At 46.1% G+C, this 22192-nt stretch overlaps 1 protein-coding gene across 1 annotated transcript; it reads right to left on the bottom strand.

Annotated features, from left to right (window-relative positions):
- Positions 1-89: 89 nt before the first annotated feature.
- Fos (Fos proto-oncogene, AP-1 transcription factor subunit) lies at positions 90-3475 on the bottom strand. Its single transcript, XM_046441097.2, has 4 exons — positions 3176-3475; positions 2161-2412; positions 1666-1773; positions 90-1542 (listed from the first exon to the last, which is right to left on the bottom strand). Exons 1-4 carry the CDS (start codon positions 3314-3316, stop codon positions 901-903), a joined length of 1143 nt encoding a protein of 380 aa, XP_046297053.1. The 5' UTR covers positions 3317-3475; the 3' UTR covers positions 90-900.
- Between the last annotated feature and the right edge of the window lie 18717 nt (positions 3476-22192).

A 22192-nucleotide genomic window follows, 5' to 3' on the forward strand; every position in this document is an offset into this window, starting at 1 on the left:
CCCCTCCAGGAGCTACCCTTCCTGACAAACTGGTCTTCAATAATACCTTTCAGAATCTTACAAAACTCCCAGAATGAAAAGAGCACGAGTTTGGTGGCATTCAACTTAAATGCTTTTATTGACAATGTCTTGGAACAATAAGCAAACAATGCTTAAATTTTTCATTCAAATTCACTTTCCACATGTTGAAAGACCTCAAGGTAGAAAAAAATAAAATAAAAATATAAATATCTGAGAATCCATCTTAATAAATAAATTAAAAACACAATAAAACGTTTTCATGGAAAACTGTTAATGTCAGAACATTCAGACCACCTCAACAATGCATGATCAGTAACATTACAATGAACATTGATGTTGAAGAAAAACTACAGTACATGGATATAGCTATTTATTTCTATCTACTAGAAAATAAAGTCATATCTTTTCTTAGTTTAATATTGGTCATTTCTAATCAGAACACACTATTGCCAGGAACACAGTAGTTATTGTTAAAATCAGCTGCACTAGATACAATTTGAAAATATCCAGCACCAGGTTAATTCCAATAATGAACCCAATAGATTAGTTAATGCTATGAGAAGACTAAGGAGAAAGAGAAAAGAGACACAGACCCAGGCCTGGCTCAACATGCTACTAACTACCAGCTCTCAGATGTGTCACTGGGAACAATACACACTCCATGCGTTTTGCTACATCTCCGGAAGAGGTTAGGACTTGAGTCCATACGTGGATGCTTTCAAGTCCTTGAGGCCCACAGCCTGGTGTGTTTCACGCACAGATAAGGTCCTCCCTAGGTCTACGGGAACCCTCGAGGGAAGACGTGTTTCTCGTCTCTGTAATGCACCAACTGGGGCAGGGGCACCTGTGAGTGCCCACTGCCTCCCCTTCCCTGCCCGCTCACAGGGCCAGCAGCGTGGGTGAGCTGAGTGAGTCAGAGGAGGGCTCATTGCTGCTGCTGCCCTTGCGGTGGGCAGCTGCACAGCTGGGGAAGGAGTCAGCCTCGGGGTAGGTGAAGACGAAGGAAGACGTGTAAGTAGTGCAGCTGGGAGTACAGGTGACCACCGGGGTGCACAGGGGCTCCAGCTCTGTGGCCATGGGCCCCATCCCCAGGGAGCCACTGTGCAGGGGCTCCCAGTCTGCTGCATAGAAGGAACCAGACAGGTCCATGTCTGGCACTGAGCGAGCGGTCTCAGAGACGCTGGGCCTGGATGATGCTGGGAACAGGAAGTCATCGAAGGGCTCAGCCTTCAGCTCCATGCTGTTGATGCTCTTGATCGGCTCCACCGATGGCTTGGGCTCAGGGTCATTGAGCAGGGGCAAGGCAAAGGCCTCCTCAGATTCTGGGGTGGCGGCCTCTGGCAGGCCCCCACTCAAATCCAGGGATGCCACAGACATCTCTTCTGGGAAGCCCAGGTCATCCGGGATCTTGCAGGCAGGTCGGTGAGCTGCCAGGATGAACTCCAGTTTTTCCTTCTCCTTCAACAGGTTGGCAATCTCAGTCTGCAAAGCAGACTTCTCATCTTCAAGTTGGTCTGTCTCCTGTACACAGGGGGATGAAGGACAGCATAAGGCACAGTCTTCCTCCAGGGCCTTGCTCCCTATGCCCAATCTCCAACTTTGTCCCTTACTTTTTAAAAGGAGTGACCCAGAGGATCTACCTACCGCTTGGAGGGTATCAGTCAGCTCCCTCCTCCGGTTCCGGCACTTGGCTGCAGCCATCTTATTCCTTTCCCTTCGAATTCTCCTTTTCTCTTCTTCTTCAGGAGACAACTAAAATTTAAAAAAGAACAGCATTCAGTAACAGTGTCTGCCATCACCTGCATTCCCTGGCCCCAATAAAACTGGCTCTGGCAGCTTCCTGGCACCTCTCTGAAGCCATTTCTAACCTGCAGTTGCAAGCTGGGTGTGACCTGCATTTAAAGTAAGATTCTCAGCAGGGGAACAAAGAAGAGCCCAAACTAAAACATGAGGTAGGAAACTATCAGGGAAGAAACTAGAGGGCACTTCTTGGAGCCAGACTAAGTGTGACTCTGATGGAAAGGGCTTGGAGGCAGGGTCAGGAAGTGCAGGCAATTCCATCAAGGCTGCCCCCTCTCTACTGTGTTCCCGCATTTCCACTGCCCCTCCTCTGTCCCCAGATACAGAAGAGCTCCTCACCTGTTCTACCTTGCCCCTCCTGCCGATGCTCTGCGCTCTGCCGCCTGTCATGGTCTTTGCCGCTCCAGCCCTGGAGTAAGCCGCAGTAGAGGGAGTGGGGACTCCGTAGGGGTGGGGAGCTCTGTTCTGCGATGGGGCCACGGAGGAGACCAAGGTGGGTTGCACCAGCCACTGCAGGTCCGGGCTGGTCGAGATAGCAGTCACTGTGGGGATGAAGTTGGCACTGGAGACATTCAGATCCGTGCAGAAGTCCTAAAACAAAACAGAAGGGGAAAGCTGACGTGAGCGAGCGTGTTCCAGACACAGGTGGGGAGAGCAGAGTTAGTGCCGCATGCAGTTGGGGGACAGAGGGAGAGAAACGGTCCTGTTATGGACTGTTCATCTTAAAAGCTTCTCATTCTGGATGAAAACTCTCTCCCTTTCCTCCCAAGAAGTCCGCAGAGCAGTGCCTTTCTCCTCCATCCTGCTGCTGCGTTCCCGTTATCCCTCTAGCATCACTCGCTTGAAAGGGGGTTTGTTATAAATATCCCTGACGTCTGCGCTGACGCAGGCGCCGCTCCGGAGTCTCCAGAATGAACTCGCTTTTTATCAATGAAACTGCCTTACACACCCGCCCGCTGCACCCTCCTCCTTGAGCCCTCCTTCCTGCTCCAGGCTGCCACGGGAAGGAGGGAATTGCCACTTTTTGCCGCCTCCCGGGAGAATCCAGGCTCTAGTTAGCGAGCCTTTGCTTGGGACACGTTTGCCCAGCTAATGCCAGGGACAAGTCATGGAGTGCGGACCAGAGGCTGCTCAGGATGAACCTGCAGCGGGAAAGGGGATCCAAGTCTTACTATGACAAGCGTGCCAGTGCTGAGAACAAGTCCCGAGCTTCCAAGTTAGGGTTGCTCCAATCGCGGCAACCTCCCTCGCTAGCTAAAGGGAGACCCCGACTGTTTTCCCTGAGCATCCCACCCGCTTTTTCCTCCCGGAGACACAGAGTCCCAGGTCCCACAGCGGCACGAAGCCAACTTACCTGTGCATTGACCGGAGAGCCCATGCTGGAGAAGGAGTCGGCCGGTGAGTGGTAGTAGGAGAGACTGTCCCCGGCCGGGGAGGCGCTGCTGCAGCGGGAGGATGACGCCTCGTAGTCGGCGTTGAAGCCCGAGAACATCATTGTCACGGTTTGTGAAAGCCGGGAGAGGGACCAAGGGACGGAGAAGGGTGGGAGCTGTGGAGCAGAGCTGAGTGGGAGCGCGGTCACTGCTCGCTCGCTGCGCCGCCGCCGGCTCAGTCTCGGCTTCTCGCTGCTGATGCGATTGGAGTACTAGGCGCCGCAGCCACCGCTTTTATAACAGCATTTTATGAATGAGCTAATACGTCACTGGGCGCAACCACTGTGGCACTCGGGGGGAGGAGCGCGCTCTTAGGTGCCTCTGTGGCCGCCTTGTCGCTTCCACCGCACTCATAGCCACGAGTTCCTGTCTTCCTGTATGTTCTTATCCTATGAACGTTTTGCATTCCGGTCTTAGGGGTCTCTTGGACCCCTCCATGTGTGGGATTTCGGGGATAACTCCCCCCACGACTACAGTGAGCGGCCGTGGAAACCTGCTGACGCAGATGTCCTAATATGGACATCCTGTGTAAAGGGGGGAGGGATTGACGGGAACTGCTTGCCGGCTGCAGCCAACACCAAGGGTGCAGCGCCGGGGGAGGCGGGGGCCAGCAGCCGGGGGAGGGGAGGCGGGAAAGGCGGAGAACGCGAGCGAACATTCGCACCTGATTGAATGCGGACCCTTGTTCCCGGGGTCGGAAGAGACGGGATGACGGCCGCCTCTTTAGCACTGTCCAGAAACTGGGGACAGGTATAGGAGAAACTGGTACTCGGCGCTGAGGGCTTGAAGCCTCTGCTCCCGGACGAATGCGTCCTACCCCCATTCCCTTAGTCCTAATTCAATGCAAAATGTGAAATTAGACCCTCAGCCCTCTCCTTGAGTCCCTGGGCTCAAGCAACACTAGGACTGCGTTTTGAAGCAGAAAGTGGAGGATCCAAAGTAAGAATACGATAACCTGCTTTATCTCTGATGTGGGTTCATTCATTCATTTGTTTTCAAGGAAGATAGCGCAGTTTTTTCTTAGTCCTATGTAGAGATATTAGTGTTATTGTCAAATCTGAGACACTATCCGATAAACATTGTGCAAAACCTCGGTGCTATAACGTCAGAAGGGGTAGTTTGCCTTCTTCTGGGCTGTGGCTGGGGAGTGAGACCGCGGAGTGGGGCCGCAATTGCGTTATCTAGGCAAGTGTCCAATTGAGGGTTACAAGGTGGGATGATAAGTGGGGTGATCTAACTCGAGTCCGCGCTGGGGAGATGGGGACTAGTTCGGTCCCGCCAGGAAGCTGCGCTAACCGGGAGGCAGCAGCGGGTGATTTTCCAGCTCGAACTTGGAGGGGGGAGGACTGGGGGACTGGAAGGACAGTGCCCAGCAGTGCCCAGACAGAAGACCTTAGTCGCTGGGACCCCAGCGCGGCTATGTGGCCATTTCCTCATCCTGGAAAATGAGGTTCGGGGGAGGGAAAATGCCCCAGAGTGTACCACACCCCCAGGTGCCCCCAATCTCCTGCCCCGCTGCGAAGGACAACCGGGGTCACACTGCCCTGGATCAGCCCCAGCGTGCTGGCTACCTCTGGGGCAATACGCCGCAGGTCCCTTGCAGAGCCCCTGTGTCCCGCCTTCCACACTTTGGACTGGGACACAGGGCCCACAGTGGACACCCAGAGGGGGCGAGGCACAATAGGGCAGCGGGCAGACCGTTCCTGGTGCGCGGGGAGCGGAACCGCGAACCTGCCTCCCGCCGCCGCACCCGGGAGCCAGGCGATTCTGCTATAGATAGTAACAGGGAAGCTGCTGTTTACAGCAACACAGCGCCGCCAGGGCCGTCGCCAGGCGACGCCGCGCGGCCGGGTGCGCCCGTCGGTCCAGCGAGGCCACCCGCCCTCCCCGCTCCCCAGGGGCCGCGGCCTCCCTGTCCCGGCTGCGGCCGCTCCCGCCGCCTGACATCACCCGCCGAGTCCGGGGGCTGAGCGCCTCTAGTGCGGGCTGATGCGCTAACCTCCATTCTTAGAGATCCGAACCCGCGGGAGCGGCGAGGGCAGGGAGGCGGGGATTCGTGGAACTGGGCCATTTGCTATTTTTGCATTCCCTGTCACAGGCAGAGGTGAAAACAGAATTTCATCACTGTATGTCATTGGTTTATGTTAGTGGGAATTTAGACGCTTTTTCTCCCTCACCAAAAAGGTGCGCGGTGGGGGCCCACGTAACAGACTTTTTGGAGGTCCCCTGAATCCTAAAGCAATTCTTGGGGGTCTTCTGCTGTGCTAATTCTATCATCTGTTAGGCTATCCCACCGTCCTTGATTTTGAGAGAGAGAGAGAGAGAGAGAGTTTATGAAGGCAAATTTATTTCTCCTCTTATTATTAGCTTGGACAAAGTAGGTCAAGCCTTGAATTCCTGGGTCTGGCCTTGCCTTCTATTCACACAATTGAATCTCAGAGCCACTTAGGAGAAAAACCTAGAATGATTTGATTTACTTCCCCTTCAGGTCTGAAACAGCTCAGGTCAACACCTAAAAGATGTGTGGAGATTTTATATCCAGGATTTATCTCATGTATCACTTGTCCTGCCTTTGCCAATTAAAAAAAAAAGGAACGGGGGTCTTATGTTGAGCCTGCCTCCTTCAGAAAGCTTAACTCTTTCCTTTCTGGCACCACTATGACCAGAGAGTTGAAGACTTAATACATTTCTCCTCTGAAAAAGACAGGCCACTGTTCATTCTTTCTTTTATTTATTTAACAAAGAACTATCAAGAACCATACATGGGGGCTGGGGTTGTGGCCATTGGTAGAGAGCTTGCCTAGCACATGTGAGTCCCTGGTTTCCATACCTGGTACCACATACAAAGATAAATAAATAGAGACTGAGGCTGTGAATAAATAAAAATAAATTATTTAATTAAAGATATTGTGTCCATCTACAACAGCAACAAAGAACCTAACTTGGCCTGGCTCTGGGCTGGGGGCTGATGTCTACTATAATAAATAGGGTGGTCCTATCCCTACCCTCAGAGAGAGTCCAACTCCTGGGGAACATAGACAAATCAATAGAGAATTTCTTGGCAGCAGCAAATGGCTTGACAGAGGTAAGAACAAGGTGCTATGGAACACAAAGAGGGTTTGGAGACAGGTCCCAAGGAAGTAACTTCAACACAGAGACAGGGCCTAGATCCTCTGTGTTCTGGGTAATGAAATGATCAGGATTAAAAAGAGCTGAGAGTGACATCCAGGGAACCAGAGCAGTGGGATAAGATGATAGAACCTCGGGCTGGAGTTGTGGCTCAGTGGGAGAGCACTCGCCTAGCATGCACCAAGCACTTGGTTTGATCCTCAGCACCACATAAATGTAAAATAAAGATATTGTGTCCACCTAAAACTTAAAAATAAATATTTTAAAAAAGATAATACAACCTCAGACCCCCCACCCTCCTGCCCCATTAACCCTCGCACTGTGATCCTTCTAAGATATGCTTCTATCTCAGTCTACTCCTGGAATCCATTCAAGGACAGCAGAATCACATTTTAAAAAGTGGAATGGGTTGGAAATGTAGTTTAATGGTAGAGCACCTGCCTACTGGGTTCAAGGTTCTGTGTTTAATCCCCAGCACAGGAAAAATACATGCAATAGTAAAAATTTTAAATAAAGAATAAAAAGAGTTGATCCAGCCACCCAACTATTGGATATAAACCCAAAGGGGGAAAATCAGTATGCTGAAGGAATATCTGCATACCTGTACTCACAGCAGCATTATTCACAATAGCCAAGATACAACCTAAGTGCCCATCAACATACAAATGGATTTTTTAAATGAACTGTACATACACAATGAAGTACTATTCAGCCTTAAAAAAAAAAAAAACAGAAAATTCTATCATTTGCAACAAAATGGGTTAATCTAGAGGACATTGAGTACAATAAGCCAGACACAGAGCAAATACCATAGTATCTCACTTAAATGTGGAATCTAAAGCTGTTGAACTCATGGAAGTAGAGAAGAGAAAGATGCTGAGGAGGGAGGTGGGCAGGAAAGGGGACAGGCTGGTCATCAGGTACAAAGCTATAATTAGATAGGAAGAATAAATTTTGGTGTCCTTTTGCACAGTGTGGTGACGATAGTTAATAATATATACTTTAAAATAGCTAAAAGAAAGGATTTTAATTGTTCTCACCACAAAGAAATGATAAATGTTTGAGTGATGAAGATGCTAATTACTCTGATTCAATCATTCCAGGATCTATACATGTAACAAAATATCATTTTGTACCCCATAAATATGTATTACTTTTTTTTTCTTTTTTGGTGCTGGGCTTGAATCTGGGGCCTTGCACATGCTAGGCAAGCACTCTACCAATGAGTCATATCTCCAGCCCATATATATATATATATATATATATATATATATATATATATATATATAAAATTATGTCAATTAAAAATAAAATAAAGCTAGACAGGCATGGTGGTACATGCCTTAATCCCAGCTACTTGAGAGGATGAAGCAGGAGGATTCCAAGTTTGAGGCCAGCCACAGCAACTTAGCAAGGCCTTTAGTACCTTAGCAAGACATTGTTTACAAATAAAAAATAAAAAGGGCTGGAATGTAGCTCAGTGCTTAGGTACCCCTGAGTTCAATCCCCAGGATAAAGAAAGAATAAAGCTTAAAAAAATGGAGTTTACAAAATAGAGTCTAAAAATAAAGACAAATCAGATCCCATATGTGAAATTATTTTTGCCACTTGAAAAGGTTAGAGTGACTTTGAGACAGGTGTGTGTGCCTCTGTGAGCGTGGAGCTGCCCTCCAGCAGGGCAGAGATTCCATGCTGTGGACAAGTTTGAGCATGTGACCAGAACATACATATAAGTGATTATCTATGTGCTGAGTTCCTCCTATCTGGGGATCCAAAAGTGAAGAGAATAGAAGCTCACACCTGATTTTAATCCAAAGTGAAATCAAACTCCTCTTTCCTCAGTAGATTTTCCTTATCACATACGGGCTTTTCCTATTTTGCACGCTCCCTATGACAGCTGAATAAAGAGACCTGGCCAACATCAAGCTGTTGGATAACTTTTGCATTTGGGTGCACATTGTTTAGCCTGGTATTATTGCAACATTAAGTGAAAGGCTGCTGTCTTGTGCCGCCTACGTAAATGCTGCCGCACACAGCCTGTCCCTAGCAGGCAGAAGTAGCTATTTATTTGGGGAAGTGTGGTCTAGTGGTGAAGGGTTGTGGTCAGAGCATGGGACCAGAAGTCAGGAAGATGCATACACCAAAATCAACTCCTCCAGGGACTTGGGGAAGTCACTTCTTGGACTTGTCTGACAACTTTTGGCCTTTGTCTCCTTCATGTTCACTTAGAATCTAGGACAGTGCCTGACACATAGTAGGTGTTCAATAAATAGCTGTTGAATGAATGACTGAATGTCCTCATCCAGGCAAGGAGAAGATGGATGACTGTTCTTGATGAGTACTTAGAGAGGAAATAGTGTTCTTTAAATCTTTGGAAGGGCTGATAGGCTGTCTTTTATTCTTGTGTATGAATAGGCAAAAATTGGGAAAGAGAAAATAACAAGATGCTTGTGCTATTTTCAGTAGATGCAGCCTATGTGTAACATCCCAGTGGCTCATGATGAAGGATCAAACCCACCCTTGTTATCGAGCCCTATGAGAAAGATAGCCAGTGTCCATATATAAACACCACATTGTCTGCAATGACAATGACTGTGTCAGCAGCACCCTTTAATTTATTCATTCTAAATGTCTGGACCCAACAAGGGAGAGAAGCATTCCCTGATTCCTTCCTATGGGACTCACACACATGTGAGCTCAATGCGGAGCCTTAGAGGTCAAGGTTACTCCCCCTAAGCTTCAGACTGTGAACAAAAACATTGCCCCTATTTAGAACAGCGGAGGCAGAGTTACCACCACCACCACCCCACACACACACCACCACCCAGACTAATTAGTCCTAGTGATTTAGCCTCTTTAGGGGGAAAAAAAAAAATCTGTTTTCATTTTGAACAACTCTTGGCTTTTTGACAGGAGATGATGATTCAATGGGATCCCCGTCCTGCTGCTAATGTGAGCATTTAAACAAAGCTCTGTGTGGTTCCTGGGATACACTCCATCTGGAGCTGAGGAAACTGGGGTCCAGCGGCGGTGCCAAAGACTGATGCAATTCAGCCCAAGCCAGCGGCATCTTTCACCGCCACTGGTCCCACACTGGTTCATCTGCCACACCGACCCTACAGAAACAAGAGTGCTCCATCAGCAGGCAAGTGGGCCTCTCCGGGTGTCAGCTCCTCAGATGTCCTAAAGTGACCTTCTGTGGCTCTGCTGGACTTAACTGTTGCAATCCCAAAGGAGCCCCACCTACGTCACTAAACCTGTAGGATAACAACACACCCTGACTGAGAAACCTCAACTGCAGGGCTCCCATCCCATGAGAAAATCTCACAGTTGACATGGGCAGGGCTGTGGGTATCTTGAAAGAGCTGGCACATGACCCGCTCAGTGTCAAGATATCTTATCCACCATCTTACTTAACAAGAGGGTTTCAGTTTTGATTCATTTTTGCAATATTAGGGATTGAACCTAGGGCACTTACTACTAGCCCACATCCCCAGTCCTGTCTATTTTTTATTTTGAATACAGGATCCCGCTAAGTTGCTGAGGCTGGCCTCAAACTTGTGATTCTCCTGCTTCAGCCTCCCAAATTGCAGGGATTACAGACATGTGCCACCACACCCAAGCATCAAGAACAACTTTAAAGAGATTGTTACAATTGATCACTGTAATGCAAAGGAAAAAAAATATCCTAAACCAGGAAAATCATGATGGGTATCAAGGAATTCAGAGTTAGGCTTCTGATCCATAGAGCATAGCTTCATCCTTATGACAACTTTTGTCTTAGTTTAATGCAAAGAGGCTTCCAGTTGCAATTCCCAGAGGAGGTCTGAAGTTCTCCACTGATGTTTTACCTGGAGGATTACCAGTTAAGGATCACTAGTGAAATTCCAAAAATAACTCCGCTAAGGATTTCACCTTCAGACTCTGGCCCACCCTGGATTGCGAGGTCATCAGTTAAGAGCAGGACAGACCAGACACTGACAGGATCTGCTCTCCACCTTGGGAGTGGGGGCGCTCTAAATTAAATCACAAACCTGAACAGACCTTTTGTCCCACCAACCTGTTTAGAGTCCCACTTACGGAATGACACATAGGGACACATCTGCACTCCATCCCGGGGTCTCTGGTCTACCAAGCCTTCCAGCCTCTTCTGAACTTCTTTTCTTCACCCCGTCCTTCTTTCTCTTCCTTAAATCTGCCAAGCGGGTTCTGCCACTGGCGCTGGTCTGAGGTACCCACTGTCTCCCTTCCCCACGGTTTGTGACATGTTGACTCTTCCTCATACCAATATTTGCTCAAGTATCCCCTTCTCCAGGAAGCCTGCCCCACCCCCTTGTACATTGCATCACTCCTCCTCCTTGCCCCTCAGTCTGTCCCATTCTGTCACTTTGTGTCACACTACCTGGATTTCTTTCCTATTGAGCATTTATCACTATGATACCCCGTCTGTTTGGGCAGGCACTTTTCCATTGTCTGTCTTCCCCTCAGCCATAAGCTTCTCCAGAACTGGGGCCTCGTCTTACTTGGTAGGTATCCATCCATCCTCAGGGACTCACTTCCTGACACTAGTAGACACTCAGCAAATGTTTGTGGAATGAATAAATGTTAAACAGAAAGCTCATCAGCGATTGTCCTTGTGGTTAAGAGGGATCATGGATTCTCCTTTTTGGACAAAAGGATACGATGGTGACTTCTAACCTATGTCCCCCTCAAGTAAGGAGAAACAAAACTCTAGTTGGCACTGTTGTTATCAGGTATAATAATTTAGATGCTTATAACACCAAGAGGAACAAGCATCCTTAGAACTGCATAGACCACCTCACACCTGCAGCCTAGGAGGTGCTTTAATTTTAAATCTATAGCCACCCCTTATAGAAATGATGTTAGTGAGACCTAGCATACATGAAGCACTGGGTTTGATCCCCAGGAGTGCACAGAAAAAGAGAGAGAGGGAGGGTTATATCCCATATGTTTCTCCAAAAATTCAGATTAGTTTTTAAAAATATGTTTTTTCTCTCTCTCTTATCTCTTTCCATCTCACTATCTTTTTTTAGAGATTGACACAATACCTTTATTTTATTTGCTTATTTTTTATGTCATGCTGAGGATCAAACCCAGTACCTCACACATGCTAGGCAAGTGCTCTACCACTGAGCCACAACCCCAGTCCTAATTCAGGCTAATTTTACAAGTGACATTTTAGAAAAAAATGGGGCATAAAAGTAAATATCTAAGTGTTTAGTTTAAAGTACTGGCTACAGAAGTATAATACAACTTTTATGGCCTTAGCACTAGAACAATTAGACTATACCCTCAAGTAATTAAAAAATAATAATATTGAATTGTGGAATAAGATTTTATTTAAAAAAATTACGAATATGCCAAAATCATGCAGGAATCCCTGACCTGCGGGACTCACTGTTTCCCCGTTGCCAGGAACAGTGCCTTACACAACACAGAGCTCTCAATAAATGAAATAATGGATCCAGCTCTCCTGTTTCTTTCTTGAGCACCCCCCCACCCCTGCCCCAGCACGTGCTGACTTGACTTCTTGAGCAATCCAGCCATGATTGGGCACATGGCTGGGACCAGGTCAGTATTTGTTGACTGTCTGAATTGCACAGAACAGAGGACTAGAGTATCACTAGCAGAGGCCCACCTGAGGCCTGGTTACATCTCCTACAACAGCCCCATCTGGGCCAAGCTGGTCTCTGCTGCTATAAACAGCACTCCCCGTGCTCCTGCCTGTTCCAGATTGGTTAACATGAAGGAATGGGAGGAGCCCCTACTTGACAGGGCCATTCTATTCCCTTCTCCAGATTCATCAGGTGGCTTGGAATAAACCATGGGTTACCTGCCCAGAGGGTGTCTGAGGGTAAAGACTGCTTTCACCTGGACCCTGCTATCTGTGAATGGAAAACTTCACAGTTGGTGAGGACTTGGGAATTCATTTGCTGTTCACATTTCAACATCTAAGTTAAGATCATTTGAACCTGAGGCTTCACCCAACTGGTGTCTGTCTGAGCTTAGAACTTGGAAAAGAGAGGAGTAACGGGGTATGAAATAGGCTGGGGAAACCAAAACAAAAACAAAATCCAGCAACAACCAAAGCCACGATGTTCTTCAACTCACACTCTTCTCGTTGGCCACCAAACAGGCTGACTGCATGACGGCTCCAGGCCACAGCAGACCATCCCTGCCTTTCTTACCCATTCCTTGGCCACATGGTAAACTGACCAGAGAATAATGATGGAGAAAGCCAAAGAGTTTCACATTGAGTTGGTTTTAGATTATAAGTTCAGATAAGAGCAGGCCTGAGGTATTTCTATCACATATCTCATTTGAGATTAATTTAGTTGTATTCTTATCAGATATTTCTAGCCTGCTTTCTATTTTTCCATTGGTTTCAGAGTTCCCTTCAGGGAAGAAAGAGGTTTCACATGCCTCAAAATGTTATTTCCTTGTATAAGAGCCAGAAAAAACAATTACCTACAGGTACTGGGATAAGGCCCCTGCAAAGTTAATTCAGCCTTAATTCAAATTGTACAGAGTCAAGTATTCTATTTTTTATGCCTCCATCAACTCCTTTATTGAGCACCTACTATGTGCAAGCCACTGGCATGCACAGAAAATAGAGACACTACTTGTAAGGTGATGGTTACAGTCTAGTAATGAATAAACAAGAAAACAAACAAAAGCATCAAATAAAAGTAAATGCTGGGCTGGGAATGTGGCACTTGCCTGGCATGCGCGGGGTGCTGGGTTTGATCCTCAGCACCATATAAAAATAAAGATGTTGTATCCACCAAAAACTGAAAAATAAATATTAAAAAATTCTCTCTCTCTCTCTCTTTAAAAAAAAAAAGTAAATGCTGTAGCACATGGTGGTGCACACCTATAATCTCAGCAATTTGAGAGTCTAAGGCAGAAGGATTGCAAGTTCAAGGCCAGCCTCAGCAATTTAGGGAGACTATGTCTCAAAATAAAAAGGTATGGGGATGTAGCTCAGCAGTAAAATACCCTGGTTCAATCCCTATTTAAAAAAAAAAAAAAAGTAAATGCTGGGCAGGTTATCAAAATGAGAGGATATGTTGTAGGAACTGTGTTGCTATTTTGGATAGCAGGAGGGACATATGCCATGAGAAATGAATGATAAGCAGGAACTGGCCCCTGAAGAACAGGTAGCAGAGCATCTGGGCAGAGGAAATGCGTCTCAGTGTGAGGTTAAGGCATTAGGAACCCAAGTTCTGATCCTGACACCTCTGCAGCCACCAGAACTTGCAAGGGACCCTTCCGGCCCTATCATGTGACTGGCTGACAACTCCCCCTCCCCTAGACCTTGAATACCAACTTTTGGAACAGTGCTACTAAATTTGGAAATTACCATGCTCCTCCCAACTCAGTTTCCTCCTGAGCTGTCCCTAAACTTCAGACAGGATATGGACAGTTGTATTTCATTCTCACGCAAACACAGCCCTTCGAGATCCTTCTTCTAGATGGTACCACACTACTATGATGGTTGGTAAGATCCTTCTCCATAGCTTAGAGTCTTAATGAAAGCAGAGAAAAACAGTGAAATAAATCACCCTTTGGCTTTGAGGTCTTCCAGGGCCCCTTTTTACAGGAATGTGAAAACAGGCGCATTCCATTTTTCCCTTTGTTGGAGAGCAATTGACAATAAACAGAGTTCAGCTTAGGATCTGTGCTGTAAAACAGCAGAGCACTGAACAAACCCAGCTTTCTCACCCGAGCCACCACTCCCCTGCATTCTGCTGATCTTTACACAGGATTCAAGCAAGTGTATTTGGAAGGCTTAAGGGGAAGTAAACTCAAAGCATTCATTCCTTGAATTCTTTGTTATTTTAACCAAACTGGAGACCATTCCATGAGCCACTATCAGAATCCACCCATCTTTAGTTCCTGTAAATATTATGTCTGCTCTGAACTATGTGAACTATTTCATAGCTGGAATATGAACCAGGCTGTGAAAACATGTTAATGAGAATGACATAAGGAGACCATTAAAACTGAAACGAGAGGGGGAAGTCAGTAGCAAAAAGAAAAGTGGGCTGATGTGTGTGTTGGAGAGAGGTGAATTATTCCATCCATGCTTGATTATTTAAATCCAGCAGCAAATGTATGCTGACACATTCTTGGGGGGCACTAGGGTGACTTTCATTACAGCAAGGACAAGAAGCCATGCTCAGTTCCCAGAGAGGTTATTCCTGTTGTATTTGGAACTAATTGTTCCAGGCAATGTGGACCACGGGAAGCGGAGCAGCTAATAGCAACCCTTAGTGATTCTTAGGAAGTGGGATAAGCACGGGCAACTGAGGACCAAATTCAATATGATTGTAAACCTCTGATGCAGGAATCATCTCCTGTTCTTTGGCAGTCCTGGCCTCAAAGGCACAGTAGCATAGAATTAATGAGTGTACATGTGTTCTCTGCCCCCACCTCCCCACTCTGCTTAACTCATCCTACTCTTTGTCCGGATCTCAAACGCCAAATGTCACATCCTCATGTACTACCCCTGAGAAAAACAGTGAAATAAATCACCCTTTGGCTTTGAGGTCAAAATAATTCCCAGGCAAAATTAGGAACTTCTTAGAAGCCCTCATTCCACCTCAGGTTTTTCATTAGAGCACTTATCAACATTGGTAATAATACATATTTATTTACAAAGCAGTTGGCCTAATATCTAAAAGATAACCTCCACAAATATAGGGATCTTTGTTTTGCTGGCACAGTGGCTTGTGCTTCATGAGGCTGAGGGCAGAAAGGTCACAAGTTCAAGGTCGCCCTGTCTCAAAGTTAAAAATATAAAGGGCTGAGGATGTAGTTCAGTGGTAGAGTACCTTTGGGTTCAATCCTCAGCACCAGAAGAAAAATTAAATAATAGGGGTCTTTGTTTCCTTCATTGATGTAGGTAGCCTCAGGCACTTTAAGAAGGCCTAGGTCTAATAGCTAATAATTATTGAATGAGTTTACTTAGTGTCTGCCTCCCATTCCGGGAAGAAAGATGCTTTGCCTACTTTACTCATCATTGGCTTTCTAGATCTAACACAGTATCTAGCACATAACAGGTGCTCAAAAATACTTTTTTGAATGAATGGAAATCATAACAGCCAATTTTATTGAATGCTTGCTTGGGAATTCTGCTAAGTACTTTACAAAGATTATATAATTTAATATACACCGTGTTTCAATGATGAGATATATTATTATGCCATTTTATTTGAACAGGTTTAGTAATATTTTTTAAAATAATAATCTTATAATTTTGAAATTCACACTGGATAATTGGGGGCCAAATATTTTCTCCAGTGTAGTAGATGTGCTCTGGTGACTAAGTGAATTAATTTCCCTAGGTACCTACCAGGGAGTAACTGACAAAGAAGAGACTATCAGTCTCCTGAGCCTTAATTATGTTTATGTTGCTTGGAATTAAATTACAGCCTCAGCTTTCATTGGGCTTTGGAGATGTATGTACCTCGTGCTGGTTGCATTGGGTCTGTATGGAAACCACAGAATCTGTAAAACGCTTCCATTCTAAGAAAGGAAACTAGAAGTAGGGATAAAGGGCTGAATCTTGCTCAAGGTGCTGGTTACACTGGCTCTACCAGTGTCTCCAGCACCTGCCTGAGATGCTAGTAGGAAAGCTTGTTCCCTCCTCTGGGAACCATGCCAGTCTCCACCATTCATCCCCATCTGATCTGGCTGAACCAGGCATGGAACAATCAATAATCCCACCTCCCCAGGTAGAATCCAAAGTGTTTAGGTGGGTGGGACATAGTCCAAGCAAGGATTGGACCAAATGAAAATGAACTAATCTGTCCCAGAGAAGAAGGAATTCCAAAAGAATTATTCAAATTCCATGGTTCCCGATATGGGGAAGCCATCCTGCTGAGATGATGTTACTCTCCTTTATCAAAGAACCTGGTGACCCAAAGTTGCCTGGTGTGAGAAGTGGTCATGCTAATCAGGGATCAATCCTTGAGATAAATTTTTACCTCTCTCTAACATTTCTACCTGCTTTTCACCACTGTCAGCACCATCCCATGGATACCAAAGAAGAAACAGAACTGTCAAAAGAAAAGACAAGAAAAATAAAGACAACACAGGGAATGTCATAAAGGTACATATATTTGATTTAAAAGGACTGTCCTTTAGTCTTAGGTTATGTCCTTTTGACTTTTGTAGGGTTAAAGTGTCTTCTCATTTATAAGATGATGGTTATAATAAGTAGCAACTGCTGTTCAGTAAAATCAAGTCAACAATCTAGTTCCCAACTTCAAGAACCCTTGCTTGCTCTTAGAACCCAATAGCAGGAAACCCCTGGATTACTGTGCAGTGGTGTTTTGGGAGGCTCTGGGTTAGGGTTAGCCAAGAGTCTCTCCTCTCACTTGTGAATAGAGCTACAGGGCTGCTGGATGCGTTCATCAGTAAGGCCCACAACTATGAAGTGACTTTGATTCAAATGAGTGTCTTCAGCCAGGCATTGTGGCCCACGCCTGTAATCCCAATGGCTTGGAAGGCTGAGGCAGAAGGATCGCAAGTTCAAAGCCACTGAGCCTCAGCAACTCAGAGAGATCCTAAGCAACTTAGTGAGACCCTGTCTCTAAACAAAATATTTTTTTTAAAAGGGCTGGAGATGTGGCTCAGTGGTCAAGCACCCCTGGGTTCAATCCTGGTACCAATACATAAAGAAATTAATAAAAAATAAAATAATATCTTCTCTAGGCACCCTATATCCTGTTACTCAGACCTGCACCTGCACAAGAGCCCATTGCTCCTGCATGGCACTCTCCTACCTGTGAGGGACATGTCTGGTGACCTAATTTACATTAAATTTCAGGAGCTTACTTATCACAAGATAATTTTTATTTTAAAACTGACACCTAAGGAGAGTGGCAAATGCTTAATCCAAAGAAATATATTGCTTTACAGTAGAATTTTAGGGACAATGACGGAGCACTCCTTGACAAAGGGCATATCAAATCATAGGTGGGCATTCATCTGGTCTATCTGTGAATTTTGCCCCTTCACTCCACCTTGACTCTGCTGCCCATTTTCAGGTCTCCTCAAATCTCCTCTGGCCATCACCACTTTTTCTTTCTTTCTTTTCTTTTTTTCTCCCTTAAGGAAGGGTTTTGCTATATTGTCCAGGCTGGGCTTAAACTTGAGATCCTCCAACCTCCTGGGTAGCTGGGATAACAGGTGTGAACCACCACCCAGATCTCCTCCTCATCGTGAAAAAAAAAAAAAAATTCTTGTTTTGTTTTTGCTGCTTGGGATTGGACCCAGAAGTGCTCTACCACTGAGCTATATCCTCAGCCCTTTTTATTATATTTTGAGACAGGGCCTCACTAAGTTGCCCAGGCTGACCTCAAATTTCTGATCCCCTTGTCTCAGTCTCTACAGTGACTGGATTACAGATGTGCTCACCACACTGGATTTTTTTTTTATTTTTAAACTGTAAAATGACTCTCCTTTATGGCAGAGCCCTCCTGCTAGTATTACATAGTGTAACTCTCATAACAATGATGAGAGGCAAGTATGGACGGTAGCAATATGTCCATTTTCGTATCTGAGGAAAGCCAGGCATGAGGAGTTGCACTCCAGCCTGGCTGGGACATGGATGAGGTACCTGGGCCTTAGTTGGCCTGGTAGGTCCCTCTTCCTATGCATCCTGGCTCAGGCAGGGCCTCTTGGCTATGGAAACCTGGTGATTACAGGCTCCAATCAGTACTAAGATGACCAGGGGAATGGGGAGAGTGTACCCTTTATAATAATCAAGCATTTGTAGAGCAGGTGGTATTTCCCCAGTGCCCACTAATAATCACTGCACCATTACAATCCTCTTGGGTCAAAGGAAACACGTGAACTAAGTGAATTCTCCAGGTCTCATTGCACAGATGAGGGAATAAGTTGGGGGCATTGTCTTGAGGTTCAAAAAGTCCACAGCATAGGAGGACATCATTGTCCTTCTGGTAAATTTGCTTAACAGAATAAAATGGCTCAGGATAGGAGCGTGTGTGTATGCATGTGTGTACACACACAAATACACAGGAAACCAACTGCTTCTTATAGTATCATCCAAATTACAATCTAGGGGCAGGGGATGTAGTTTAGTGATAGAGCACTTGCCTAGCATGTGTGAGTCTGGATTCTATCCCTAGCTCCAAAACAAATAAATAAAATTAATTTATTTGGTATTTCCTAGACTAAACCTGAGCCATATATCATGGCCCATGATCAAGTCTGGGTCTAACAAAAAAAGAAATGAAATGTGTCTAAGTGTGGTGGCACACACCTGTCATCCCACCTACTCTGGAGGCTGAGGGTAGGAGATCGCAAACTTGAGGCCAGCCGGAGCAACTTAGTGAGACCCTATTGTTAGGTCGGTGGTGGCGACTTAGTGGCTACTTAGAACAAAGCAGCTCCAGCCGGGAAAAGAACATCAATCAGATGCTGGGGGAAATGCCTGTCAATCAGTCAGATCTCCTGACTAACTCCTGTCAATCAACAGGACCCCCTGGCCAATCCTGGAGTTCAGCCAACTCCCCTGACCAACTCCAAGGGGGCAAGAGACCTTAAAAACACCTTTTCCTATCCCAAGCCCTTCCCTTCCTGCTGTAAGCGCCATAAAAGTCCAGTCCTGTAGAGCTTCCACACGGTTTCTCCTCAGACCCTTCTCCTGTCCCCTCTGTGGGTCTGATCGAGTTCCGCCCGGGAGTGATATCTCAATAATGCCTGTTCAGCGGCCCTTTTAAATCTGCCTCCTTGGGTCGCTGCCTGCCCCGCCTGATCTGACACCTATCTCTCTCTTTTTCTTTCCCTTTGGTACAGGGGATGAAACCCAAAGGCATTCTGAGCTACATCTCCACCCCTGTTTTAGTTTTATTTTGAGACAGGCTCTCACTAAATTGTCCAGGCTGGCCTCGAACTTGTGATTCTCCTGCCTCAGCCTTCACGTCTTTGGGATTACAGGTGTGCACTGTCACACCTGTACTTTAAATTAAAAAAAAAAAAATTAAAATCTGTGGATGTAGCTCAGTGATAGAGTACATGTTTGAGGCCCTGGGCTTGATCCCCAGTACTGCCAAAAAAGAAAAAAAGAACTAGCTGACTACAGTAGTGCACACCTATAATCCCAGCAATTTAGCAATTTGGGAGGCTGAGGCAGGAGAATTGCAAGTTGGAGGGTAGCCTCAGCAACTTAGTGAGGCCCTAAGCAATTCAGTGAGATCCCCCATCTCAAAAAAAAAAAAAAAAAAAAAAAGGTTGGGGATATAGTTCCGTGGTAAAGGACTCTGGGGTTCAATCGCCGGTAATCCCCCCGCCAAAAAGAACTAAAAGCAAAGAAGCTGAGAGGTTAGAATTGATGTCCTTGGACGGGGTCATAAATCTGGTTTGCTTGCTAGAGTCAAATCTAAGCATTTTGAGACTCTGTCATCTTCTACCCTCCTCCCCTCTTCCTCAGCCACACTGAAAAAAATGTCCCCAGTCACCTCTTCCAGCTTTTCAGGTCATCTTCAATGTTCAATGTAAATATTGCCTCATTACTCCTCTTTCAGTGTAACCCAGATACATTGGCTCTCAGAGACCGAGACACTCTGCATTCCTGGAAACATAAAGAGATGATAGAATTAGAAAGGGGTGTTTGATGGTCTAAAAATTATCTTATATCAGACTTTCAAATATTCCCTGGCAGTGTCAGGACAAAAGGGAGACTTGCTTGGCACTTTAATATATTTACTGGGTAAATAGTAAGCACTTGCAGTTCCTGACTTAATCAGAATGAAGTTCATTATGATAAAGAGCTGTGCCCTTTGGTTCTATTTGCATTAAGCAAGCTCCCAATTTCATTTAATTTCACTCACATCTCTGAAGGAAATTACAGGCTGTGAGGCTGGCCAAGAAATGGGGGCAGGGAGAATTAGCAAGTATATTCATCAGAGCAGATGAAGGGGAAAGGAGGTAGTGGGCTAATATTAGAGAGAACAGATATATTTTGTAGCCACCCCAATCTAGGAGAGTGATTTTACTTTCTTGTTTTCAACTTGAGGTTTGTATTGGCATATCTCTCTCTGGGATTTGAAAGCATGTTATCTGGTCATCTAAACCTTTTATGAAACATTTCAGACTTGTATGTGCATGAGCTAGTGAAGATTTATTTTATTTGACACTATAACTAAAGATTTTTAAGGCATTCTTTTAAGCAGAACTTGATTGAAACCCCTGAAGCTAGATCACTATCTCTTGCCAGATGTTAACTTGGTTTCACTGATGGGAGTCCAGGGCAAGGGTAAGACTTTCTGGGGTTGGGGTTGTGGCTCAGTGGTACACCACTTGCCTACCAGCATGCACAAAGCCCTAGGTTCAATTCCTAATGCTACAAGAAAAATAAAGGTGGAAAACTGTCTTTTGGAGACATTTATTCATGCCTGGAATGTTTAACTCCATCCTTATGTATTACATATGAAGACATTTGGCATGGTGGCACATGCCTGTAATCCCAGGGACTTAGAGGTTGAGGCAGGAGGATTGCAAGTTGGAGGCCAGTCTCAGCAATTTAGTGAGGCTCTAAGCAATTTAGCAAGACCCTATCTCAAACTAAAAAATGCTAGGGATGTAGCTCAGTGGTTAAGCCTCCCTTGGTTCAAACCTCAATACAAAAAGAAAAAAGAAATCTGGCAGCTTGTTATAAAGTAATATTCTTTTCATCTCTGTCCTCAATTTATTTCTATTTCTTTCAGAAAAATCAAAAGGCCCTCGTTTTTAATTAAAATGGGCAGAAAGAAAATGAGTCCATAACTAGAAGTACCCACCCAAAATCCGTTGGGATTCTTTTATACTAACCTACAAGAAATCTGAACATTTCTGGGTGGGAATAAGGGTAATGATGTCATTCAACAGAATTAGGACCAGACGGAAAAATGTAGCCAAATCCTGAAGGGGTAGCACGGAATCCAGGCATTGAGTATGAAAGGCCCCCGACTGCTCTTGGGAGCATAACCAACTGCCGACTGTGAAGGCAACACAGTTTCTGGGATGTGGCAAAGAGGCTAATGGCATTTCTGAGATGTGATGCGGGGTGGGGGCAGGGCTCCTAACACCAAATACTGGCTGGTGACAGACGCCGGGCTGCAGGCCCAAGATTCCCACAAATGAACTTGATCACAGTGGAACTATGTCATCTGTTGTTGGCTGTAATCGGTCGGAGCCAGCTGCACGTTGAGCACGTTTTCTCCTGAATCCCGTCCTTGGCGACGGCTCTGGACCTCAGCTCCCAGCTCCGACCGAGAAATAAACAACTGGTGGACAACAACCAAAACAGCAACACCGCGGAGCCGGCGCCGCCGCCGAAGCCCCGCCCCGGGAAGCCCCGGGCCAATCAGAAGCCTGTTGCTGGGGCCCAGTGTTTAGCCGCCTGACGTTCCCATGGAGACGGAAGAACGTTTCACACTAAACACTGGCGACGTTGACGTCTATGCATTATATCCATGGAAACGACAAAGTAAACGTCACCCCCCCACCCTCCCGCCCGCCCCGAGGGAGAGACGCAGGCGTCGCGGTCACGTGCGGCCGGCGGAGCGGGAGGCCGGGTGGGCGGAGCCTGTTGCTAGGACGGCCGCGGAGGCTGTTGTTGTTTGGGGCTGCAATTAGAAAGTGCTGAGGAGGCAGTGGAGCCAGAACTGATTCTGGAACAGCAACTCCCGCCCCCGGGCCAGAGAGGGTTCCCCAGCCCCTAGAAACACAGGACACCCCTTAGGCTGTCCCAGCCCGCCTCGGCCTCGGGTCCT

This window comes from Marmota monax, unplaced genomic scaffold (assembly GCF_021218885.2).
Source record: "Marmota monax isolate L192 unplaced genomic scaffold, Marmota_monax_Labrador192_F-V1.1 WCK01_AAM20220418_F8-fsc00017, whole genome shotgun sequence".
Classification (NCBI taxonomy): Eukaryota; Metazoa; Chordata; class Mammalia; order Rodentia; family Sciuridae; genus Marmota; species Marmota monax.